The following is an 11,080-nucleotide window of genomic DNA, read 5'->3' on the forward strand; positions in this document are numbered from 1 at the left end:
CACATCAAAGCACTCTTGCAGATCCCTCACATGTCCATCTGCCTTTTTAGACTTTACCAGCATGTCATCCACATATACCTCCATATTTGCACCGATCAGCTCCTTAAACATGTGGTTGACTAGCCGTTGGTAAGTCGCACCTGTGTTTTTCAGTCCGAACGGCATGACTTTGTAACAGTACAAGCCCGTATCGGTCCGAAAGTTGGTGTGATCCTCGTCAGGGGGATGCATGCTAATCTGGTTGTAGCCCGAATATGCATCCATGAACGAGAGGATCTCATGTCCTGCAGTCGCATCGACCATCTGGTCGATTCTTGGGAGTGGGAAGCAGTCTTTTGGGCAGGCTTTATTGAGGTCTGTAAAATCCACACAGGTCCGCCACTTGCCGTTAGGCTTGTGGACCAGCACCGGATTTGAGACCCACGACGGATAAAACGCCACGCTGATAAACCCATTCTCCTTAAGTCTTTCGACTTCTTCTTTCAAGGCTCTTGATCTATCTTTATCGAGCAGCCTTCTTTTTTGTTGCACGGGTGGAAAAGTTTTATCTATGTTCAAGACATGGCTGATTACCGCAGGATCTATCCCCACCATGTCTTTGTGCGACCAGGCAAAAACTTCCTGGTTCTTTCGCAAGAATTCCACCAGTGCATGCTTTGTGGTAGGCTCTAAGTTTTTCCCAACCTTCACGACTCTGGTCGGGTTTTCTTTGTCGAGTTGGACCTCCTCCAGGTCCTCGACGGGTCCAACATTCTTTTCAAAATCCCCAAAGCGAGGATCCAAATCTCCATCCTCACTTTGGGCAACACCCTATTTGGTGACTTCACCACCTGATTGGGCTTGCGTATCTACTGCCATCTGCAATCGATCTGGAGTGGTGCTCCTCGACGTTCCAATTTTCGCCTTTGTGATCGAGGCGTTGTAGCACTCCCTGGCTTCCCTTTGGTTTCCTAAAACGCGTCCTACCCCCGCGTCCGTTCGGAACTTCATGGCTAGGTGCCACATAGAGATGACGGCCTGTAGATCAACCAGTATGGGCCTTCCGATAACGGCGTTACGCCGAAGGACAATCGACCACTACAAAAGTGGCGAGTAATGTCCTTGTTGCAGGCGCTGTACCCGTCGTTACTGGAAGTTTGATCATTTCGGCTGGGGCGAGTCCTACTCCAGAGAAGCCATATATCGTCTGATTGCAGGGCTCCAAGTTCTTTACGGACAATTTCATGCGTTCCAGTGTTGACTTATACAGGATGTTCACTGAACTTCTTGTATCGACTAGCACCCTCTTTACCATCATATTGGCCATCTGGATGTCCACGACCAGTGGATCAGAATGTGGGAACCGGACATGTTGGGCATCGCCATCAGAGAAGGTTATCTCACCTTTCTCTGATCGAGCCTTTTTTGGTGCACGGTCCTCCACAGTCATCATCTCGATGTCCTGGTCATGGCGCAGAGTCCGAGCATATCGTTCTCTGGCCTTTCCGCTATTTCCCGCGAGGTGTAATGGTGTTCCAGCCATGGGGCAGGCTGTAATGGAGGCGAGCGTTGGCGTGTGGACGCCTGCTCGTTGCCACCTGGAGCTTCTAGTTGGGAATTTACCGAGGCCCATACGTACCTTCTCAAGTGTCCTTGTCTAATAAGGAACTCGATTTCGTCTTTTAACTGGTTGCATTCGTTAGTGTCATGTCCGTAGTCGTTATGGTAACGACAGAACTTGGTAGTGTCTCTTTTCGAAATGTCCTTTCGAATGGGTCCAGGTTTTTTGTAAGGCACACTAGAGCTTGTGGCCTGGTAAACCTCTCCCCGAGACTCAATGAGGGCAGTGTAGTTAGTGAACCTAGGTTCATAACGATTACCCTTGGCTTGTTTGTTGTCGGAGGTGGAAGGCTCGTTATACGGCCGTTTCCCACCATTCTTGCCATTACCGTTGCCGTTTTCGTTGCCTTTGCCATTGCCATTAGGTTTGGAACCATTGGCGGCTTTGGCGGGTTCGGCGGCTTTCTTACCCTTGTTCGAGGGTTTTCCATCATCAACAATGGCCTCTTCGAGCTTGATGTAACGATCAGCTCGGTCCAAGAACTCCTGGGTTGTTTTAACTCCTTCCTTTTGGAGACTTTTCCAGAGGGGAGAGCAACGTTTAACCCCTGTGGTAATGGCCATCATCTTGCCTTCGTCTCCGACTGTTTTTGCTCCAGCTGCCGCTCGCATAAAGCGCTAGACATAATCCTTCACTGACTCCCCGTCCTGCTGGCGAATTTCGACAAGCTGGTTTGCTTCGGTTGGGTGCACACGACCCGCATAGAACTGTCCGTAGAACTCCCTTACGAACATTTCCCAGGAAACTATGCTTGCAGGCGGGAACTTAAAGAACCACTCCTGCGCTGCTTCAGAAAGTGTTGCAGGGAAGATCCTGCACCGAGCATCTTCGGACACTTTCTAAATGTCCATCTGAATCTCAAACTTATTCACATGCGAGACTGGGTCCCCATATCCATCAATGTTTGGGAGCGTAGGCATCTTGAATTTGCTGGGAGTTTCGGCGTTAGCTATCCTTTGGACGAAAGCAGTGCCTTTCCTCCTATCGTGGTCGATGTAAGAAGTCCTTCCTCCGACCAGCTGCTGAACAGCCTGGTTGAGTGCGTCTATCTGGGCCTGCACTGCGGTACGAATCGCGGTAGCCTCTGTTGCTGGGGGGACGTTCTCGCCATGCCTCTCACGGCGATCATTGAGTACATCTCTCAGGTTCGCTTCTCTTCTTCGATGCTCGCTACCACCGAGCCGGTTGAAGACATTATTTTGTCTGGGCTGCCCCCAAGCATCCTGTCTATTTGGTTGGTCATCTTGAGGTACTTGGCTCCTGCTTTTACCTCTTTCTCCATTCCTCCCACCGGCATTTCCCTTGCCTGAGTCAGCCTCATTGTACCCGTGGCCATCTCTGAACCTTGATTGGCTATGGTGAGATCGACTGTTCCCTCGATGCCCGTTCCTGGCTGAACCTTCCCGAGCGTTAGAGGGTGGTCTGCGCTGGTCGTGGTGTCCCCGTGCACCATCGTGCCGTGGGGAGCCCCGAACCGCAGAGCCTAACTCTGAGTCTCTTCTGTTGCCAGGAGGGTACTGACCTCTGTTCGGTAGGTTCGGCCCATCATCCCTATGGCGTCTAGGGCTGCGAGGCCGATGCTCAGCCCTATTCTGCCTCTGTTGCGAGGGATTACCCCGAGCAGCTTGGGATGGTGGCAGCGCCTCAGGATCCTGTGGGACATCGTCATGGGGCATCTGAGGCTGCTCGGGCCTTTGCGGACTCAAAGGCTGAATTGGTGGGCTCGGATTAGGACCCCTCTGGGGTGGCCCATTCACCGGTTGGTCAGGCTGCGAGGCAGGTGCAGCCTGATTTCTAGCCAACAGCAAGGCTGCCTCCAGGGCTGCCATGGTTTCGTTCTGGCGGCGATCCACCTCCGCCTGTCTTTCGCTCAATTTCGCGCGCTGCCTTTCTATCTCCTGCTGCTGCCGCGCCATACCTTCAGCGGCAATCTCCTGACTAGCCCTCAGATTAGCCATTTCTTCCTGCAACGCGCCTAGAGTACTCTTCAGCGTTGCATCATCCATCTCCTCCTCTTCAAAGTCCTGTTGTGGCTCATCCTCCGCCATGCTCGCAGGAGGAGGAGGAGGTAGCGGGTTTGAAGGTGCAGCGCCGGCCGCCTGTCCAGTTTTCCTTCCAGCTTTTGCCATTAGTTTTCTTAACAACAATAAATCAATCTCTCAATGAAAGCACCAGAATGTTGACCCAAGATTTGGCCAACTGACACGGAGTCAAAATGTGATTGATGTGAATGAATGTATAGAGAAGAACGTAATGACAAAAGCAAACAAAACACAGTGATTTATAGTGGTTCGGCCCCAGGATCTGGTAATGACCTACGTCCACTTAGACTGATATTGATATAAGAATCAGAAGAGTGATCAAAGAACTAGGGTTCAATGAGTTTCACTAACCTCTCAAGAACAATACAAGTTTACTAAGAGAATTATTATAGTTTCGAATGATTCAAAAGCAAAAAGTCCTCTCCCTTGAGCTATCTCTTGCTATTTATAGGCTCAAGGAGGGTTACAAAAGATTGTTACAGATATTCTTTCCTGAATAATCGGATACGCAGAAGATTGTATGAGATAAATTCAGGATTCATAAAGATCTTCCCATAAATGTTGCCTTGTACACGGAACCATCGACCAGACTGGTCGCGGGTAAGACGGGCTTACCCTGCTTCTATAGTGTCTTCTGGTTGATATTCTAGCAGACGCTTCCAGATGTCAGCCACGTGTCCAGGGATTACTTGCCACGTCATAAATGCTAATTTATTGGATAACAGTTTTAGCTTGATTGAAGGAAGGAGAAATCTCTGGGAAAGGTTACAAAGGCTTGTTCTTATGGACAAAGCTTGGTTAATTTTAGGGGACTTTAATGCCCCTTTTTCAGGTAAAGACAGATCAGGTGGGAAGCCTATTTCATCTTTGGAATTGGTTGATTCCATTCGGTGGTTTAAGGGTGCTCATGTTAAGCCCCTTAAAATTTTAGGTTCCTATTTTACATGGACTAATAATCAAAATGGTTCTACAAGAATATACTCTAAAATAGACCATGTTCTTATGAATGAGAAATGGATTGATCTTTTCCCTCATTCCACTACTGTTTTTAGATGGGAAACCATTTCAGATCATTGTTCTTGTCTAGTTAGCATTCAGCCAATGGAGAAGTTGGGGTTGAAGCTTTTTCATTTCTACAGCTATTGGGCAGAGCACCAAGACTTTCATGAGCTGGCTTTACACAGTTGGAGATTACCTCTAAGGGCCACTGGTATAAAAGTTATTTTTCTAAAGCTGTTGAGACTTAAACACAGGCTGAAAAGCTTTAGCATTGATAAAATTGGTGATTTGAAGTTAAACTATTATAAGGCTAAAGAGAACTACCAAGAAGTTCAATTGCAAGCTAAAGCCTACCCTCATGTGTTTTAGCTATCAGGAAGAAGAGAGGGCAGCTGCTGAAGCATTCTCGGTTCAGGAAAAATTGTATCACAGCTTTTTAATCCAGAGAAGCAAAATAACTTGGCTGAGACAGGGAGATATGAATACATCCTTCTTTTATGCTTTTTTGAAGAAGCGTAAAGCTGAAAATGGTATTGTCTCTTTTATCATGGAAGAGGGCAGATTAGTTGATAATTTCTCTGAAGTTGTCTCTCATTTTGTTAATCATTTCAGATGTATTTTAGGGAGCTCTAGTTCGGCTACTAGTAGGATTAATATTCAGAGTATAGAGATGGGTTCTAAGCTTTCCATTGATCAGCAACTGAAGCTTCTTAAACCTTTTTCTAGGAAGGAGATCCGAGATGCATTGTTTGGCATTCCTATAACCAAATCCCCAGGACCTGATGGGTTTGGTTCAGGCTTTTTTAAAGCTATTTGGCATGATATAGGGGATGAAGTTTGTTCAGCAATAAATCATTGTTTTGAAACAGGTTGCTTCCCATCTGAGCTTTATGAAACTACCTTGTCTCTGATGCCTAAGGTAGCTAATCCCACTCGGGCTGTAGACTATAGACCCATAGCCTGTTGGTCTACATTGTACAAATGCATAGCTAAATTGATATGTAAGAGATTGGCCTTAGTTCTCCCTGATCTCATATAGCCAAATTAGGCAGCTTTTGTTAAAGGTCGCTCTATAGCTCATAATATAATGATTTTTCAGGATCTCATCAAAAACTATGGGAGGGCTTCTACTTCACCAAGATATGCTATTAAGATTGATCTAAGTAAGGCCTATGACACAGTAGACTGGAGGTTTCTTGAGGACCTTTTAAAAGCTCTTTGTTTTCCTATGAAATTCATAGGGTGGATTATGTCTTGCGTGCAGAATACTTCATATTCTTTACTTATGAATGGCAGAGTTCAAGGCAAATTTAAAGGTGAGAAGGGGCTGAGACAAGGTAATCCTATGTCTCCCATTTTGTTTGTTCTTATAATGGAATATCTGACAAGGAGTCTTCAGCTAGCAGCGCTTAATGCCTCCTATAGATATCACCCAATGTGCAAAAGCCTCAAGCTTCTTAATCTGTGCTTTGCAGATGATTTGCTCTTATTTTGTAAGGGTTCTCTCTTAGCTGTTACAATTATTAAGGAGGTTCTTGAGGAATTTGAAGCTGCTACTGGGCTTTCAATTAACTCAGGAAAATCTCATATTTTTTTTGGAGGAGTCACTATTTCTTAAAGAACCTGAATTACTCAAGAAATTCATCTGTCTGAAGGTACTTCTCCTCTAAAGTACTTAGGGGTGCCCATGAGACCAACTAAATGGAAACATGAAGATTGTGAAATCATCCTTCAGAAATTTCATTTGAGACTTCAGACTTGGGCGAGTAGACATCTTTCTTTTGCTGGCCGTATCCAACTTATTCACTCAGTTCTGCTTGGGCTTCGAAATTATTGGATGAACATCTTTGTTTTGCCTCAAAGTATAGTCAAGGAAATAGAAAAGTTGTGTAGAAGTTTTCTTTGGGGTACTTCTGGGCATAGGAGTAACCTACATATCCCTTCCTGGCAAAAGGTGTGCCTTCCTAAAGCCAATGGTGGTCTGGGTTTTAGAGATGGAGCTAGTTGGAATCGAGCTGTTTTAGCTAAGTATGTTTGGGCCATATCTAAAAATCCTGATATGTTATGGGTTAAATGGATCAATTCTACTTATTGGAAAGGTGTTAATTCATGAACTATGCTCTGAAGGCAGATTGTAGCTGGTATTGGAGGAAGCTCTGCCATCTCAAAGAAAGATATAGCCCTGCTGCTATTCTCACTGCTAGTTCGCATGGGAAATTTCAGCCTTCTAAACTGTATAATAGCCTTTTAAACCAGCAAAGGGTAGATTATTATCAGGCTGTTTGGAGTAAACTAATTCTTCCTAAACACAGATTTGTGCTATGGCAGGTGGTCAATTCTCAGCTATTAACTAGAGATAATCTCAGCATATTGCATGTTCCAGTGACCACTTTGGTCTGTCCTATCTGCGAGAGTCATCAAGAGAGTCATACTAATCTTTTTTTTGAGTGCTTCCTCTCTAGATAGTTTGTTAAAATCATCTTTGACTGGCTGGGATTCAAAGCTTGCCCTATTGACTTTAATGGCTGGATTGTTTGGTTGGCTAGAGATCGGAATGGAGTAATGGTTGCTATCTTGAATATGGTAATAGCAGCTGTTATTTACAGCATCTGGAGGAATAGAAATCAGTGTTTTTATGATGGTTACTCCTTGACTGCTTTGAGCCTAGTTAAGGAAGTTAAGTACATAATTAAATATAGGCTTTACTTAGTTAACAATAGACAGATTTCTGTCCATGATCAAGTGTACATTCGGAACCTCCAATGTAATTAGTTAAGTGGTTATGCTAGTTTGTAGCCGGCTGTTTAGCTTGCTTGTTTTTGAGTCTTTGACTCTCATTTCTATTGTTCATTTGTTCAATGAAGTTCATTTTCTTCTTGATCAAAAAAAAAAGATAAAGTAATGTGAAAGAAAAAGTGGTAAAATATAAGAAGTGGAGAGTAAATTTGAGGAAATAGAAATTGATGCAAGAAAAAATGAGAGAGAAAATGAAGAGAGAGAGAAAGCGATGACAGAAAAATGAGGAAAGAGAAAATGAAGATATAATAAGTGATGAGTGAGAAAATGATGTAATAATTTGTGTTAAAGCATAATTACTAATGTATTAATCTAGCTTAGTTATTTTGTATTAGTCTGCTATTGTGTTGGTCTTTTCCTAGTGTACACATGTCCTTGTGAGTCACAACGTCTAGGTGATACCATTTGCTATATACGTCATTGTACAAGACATTTAATATTCAGGGAATATAACATTTGAGCAATTCTTTCAATATTTCTTTTATGGTATCAGAGCATATACAACTCTTATGGCCTCAAAAATCAATTCGAAAGAGTCCACACCACAACCACCACCTATCTCCAAACCACCAACCACCCCTGTCCTACCAGGACTTTTTGCCTCTACTTCGCCCAACACCACTCCCATGCATTCTCTTCTGTCATATTCCTCTTCTTCCTCTCTTCCGACCCTACCATCTATGAATCAACCCATAGCGGTTAAACTTGATGAGAAAAACTTTGTGGTGTGGTAAACCCAGATGTTAAACATCATTATTGCAAGTGGCTTGGAAGATTTTATCAATGGTAATCAACCTTGTCCGACTCTCAACACTGCAGATCCATCTGCATAACACAATATGGAGTTCCAAACTTGGCAGTGCTATAGTCGACTAGTAATGTTTTTGATCTATGCCTCCATCAGCAAATCAATTTTGTGGCAAATAGTCGAGTATCAAATAGCTTTTGGAATCTTGGAGGCTCTTGCAAAGATCGATGTTGTTGCCTCCTTCTCTCGCTTGACGGACTTTGAACCCAACTGCAGAATATGCAAAAAGATGGTCTCTCGGCACTTGCTTACATTCAGAAGTTTAGAAGACTTTGCAACACCCTTGCTTCAGCTGGTGACCCCGTTTCATGCAAATATCATATGATCTATTACCTCAATGGTTTGGGACATGATTACAATGTATACATTACCCCCGTCCAAGCTCGCTCTGAGAGATCAAAAATGGAAGAAGGGTATAGTCTGTTGATCAACTATGATTCTCGCCTACATCGTCAAAATGTTGTTGATTCCTTTAGCTCCCTTCAAGCCAATCTAGCCAGTATCTCTCCTCACAAAGTGAAATACAAAAACCCATATCCCCCTTGCAATCAGTCTGGATTCCACCTCAAACCTCCCTACCATCCACCACTTTTTTCCTCTCCATAGCATAAACAACAATATCCTTGGTCATCTCCCTCTCCTTCTTCACCATCTCTGTCACGAACCCCTTACCCAAATCGGCCTCGGTGCCAAAATTGTTTGAAAGTGGGTCACACGGTAAAAATCTATTACCATCGCTAGAATCTTCAATATCAACCTGCACCACCCACCCACAAACCCTTTAATGTCTTTCTTTCCAAACACACCTCTGGCCCTCCTCCATCCCCTTCCTCTGCTTATCCTATGATCTATTCTGACCCATAACAGTACATGGATTCTGGAGCCTCCCATCATTTTACACCGGACATGAGTATGCCCAAGGGTGCCTAGCCATTCAATGGCAATGATCAGATCACCATGGGCAATGGTAAGGGTGCTTCTATTTCTCACATTTGTTATGCTCATTTACCTGCTTATCATTCTATTCTAAATCTTTCGCAAGTTTATCACTCTCCATCTCTATCCAAAAATATACTCAGTGTCTCTAAATTGTGTGCTAATAATTGTTATCCAGATTTCCGGATAGCGTTTAGATGGATATCCTCGGGGAAGCAGAATTATCAATGTCTTTCACGGTAGGTGACCAGAGCTCGCGGATGGACAGAAAGGCTTCGCCTCTCCCGTTTAGTGTCCGGATTACCCTTTCAAGCAAACGCGACACGGAAGCTCGTCAACTCTCCCGGACTCTCGAAGGGATATCCTTCGGGGAAGCTCCTTCTAGGAGAAGCTCTTCAAGCGGTCTTCGCGGAAAGAGTTCCGTGCCTCACACGGAACAAGACCAGGCGGTCGAGTCATGGAGGAGGCATAGTTGGAATGATATCCGCCTGACACAGAATCCCGCCTGACACGCCCGACAGGTCAAAGCCGCACACATCCCAGTACGCCTAAAAGTACTATTTCGCCTACTGTTCCGCTGACAACTTGGAAAAGACGGCTGCCTTTGTGCATTCCCCATACTTTCACGTAAATATACCCACATAGAGCCTGGTAGCCAGGTGACTACGGTAATTGTATCCCCTATTTATGGCTGGTGTAATTAAGACTCATGTGAGTAGAGATAAACCCTAATCCAAAACCCTAGCTATAAAGACCCCCTCATTTTACAATAGGGGGGACGGCCAACAAATCACATAGCAAGAACTCTACTAAAATCTCTCTAGCTTCATCTTCTCCAAGAGAACCCGAGAGAAACACTGTGAGGTTGTGAGTTTCTTGTACACCAGCTGTTTGACTGATATTCTCTACAAGTATAATAACATCGACTCGTGGACCAGGGCTCGTTAACGCCTGAACCACGTAAAAACATTGTTTGTTTATTTACATTTCTGCATTTCTATAGTTCTTGTCTTTTTATTATTCCGTTCGTATTCGTTTCCGAAAAACTCGGTAAACATTTTGGTGCTTTCATTGAGAGCTGTAGGAAGTTTTTAGTCAGCTCTTTTTCTGTGTACTGAAAAGATGGTGACTACGAGAAAATCTGCGGTTGACAAAAGTGCTAGGGTCAACCCCGATACTATGATGGAAGATGTGGTACAAAACGAACCCTTGGACCACCACGGTGAAGACCCGACATCCCGCTAGGATCGGGTCAGCACTGAAGATACGACATACCTATAAAGCGAGGAAGAGTATGTCCGAGATGGTTACTACAAAGACGGCTACTACTACGAGAAGGATCCAGAACTGGTCCACGTAGCCGAAGAACTGGTGGTCACTAAGGCCAAGCTTGCTGAGCAGGAGCGCGTCTCCGAAAAAATGCAGCGCATGATGGAGCGCCTCCAGAGCAAGTTCGGAGTCCTAGGCGACTCGGACGAGGATGCCTTTGTTCCAGGTGGTGCTGATGCCACCATGCCGGATCCAGCCGCCGCTGGACCATCCAAAACCGCCCCTAACAAGGGTAAAGAAAAGGTTGGGGATCCTGCACGCACTAACGCCCCTGCACCTCCTAAAGGCGTGGATCACCAGGCCGACTGCCCCCCCCCCCCCCGTGCGCAGAAGGTCTCTGGCGCTTCTAAGCCCAGACGTCCTTCAGCCCTAAGGGGGCACTCTGTGCCTAAAGGGCCTGGTGCTAAGGCACCCAGGCCTAGGGGAAGGAACAACCGCCCCAGAGATTCCGTCAACCAGGACGGTTGGGCTGCGGAAACGCACTCCGAAGATAGCTGGTCCATGGTGGACCTAAGAAGAAGGTTGGAGGCCAAGTATGAAAAGGCCAAAGGAGAAAAGGCCTGGCCTCGC

General features: G+C 45.2%; 1 protein-coding gene across 1 annotated transcript; it reads left to right on the forward strand.

Moving 5' to 3' along the window:
• The first annotated feature begins 5,119 nt into the window (after positions 1 to 5,119).
• Positions 5,120 to 7,262, forward strand: LOC133799753 (uncharacterized). Its single transcript, XM_062237752.1, has 6 exons — positions 5,120 to 5,560; positions 5,741 to 5,832; positions 5,938 to 6,172; positions 6,769 to 6,903; positions 6,970 to 7,035; positions 7,188 to 7,262. Exons 1-6 carry the CDS (start codon positions 5,120 to 5,122, stop codon positions 7,260 to 7,262), a joined length of 1,044 nt encoding a protein of 347 aa, XP_062093736.1.
• The last annotated feature ends 3,818 nt before the right edge of the window (positions 7,263 to 11,080 follow it).

Source organism: Humulus lupulus, chromosome 9, assembly GCF_963169125.1.
Source record: "Humulus lupulus chromosome 9, drHumLupu1.1, whole genome shotgun sequence".
NCBI lineage: Eukaryota > Viridiplantae > Streptophyta > Magnoliopsida > Rosales > Cannabaceae > Humulus > Humulus lupulus.

What these genes read in the sequence shown, in the direction of transcription:
- LOC133799753 (XM_062237752.1), top strand. Translation starts at nt 5,120, where the DNA reads ATGAATACATCCTTCTTTTATGCTTTTTTGAAGAAGCGTAAAGCTGAA. An exon ending in GCCTTTTAAACCAGCAAAGG is followed by an intron (nt 6,904 to 6,969) that starts GTAGATTATTAT and finishes GTGCTATGGCAG; the next exon opens with GTGGTCAATTCTCAGCTATT. An exon ending in ATGTTCCAGTGACCACTTTG is followed by an intron (nt 7,036 to 7,187) that starts GTCTGTCCTATC and finishes TTGGTTGGCTAG; the next exon opens with AGATCGGAATGGAGTAATGG.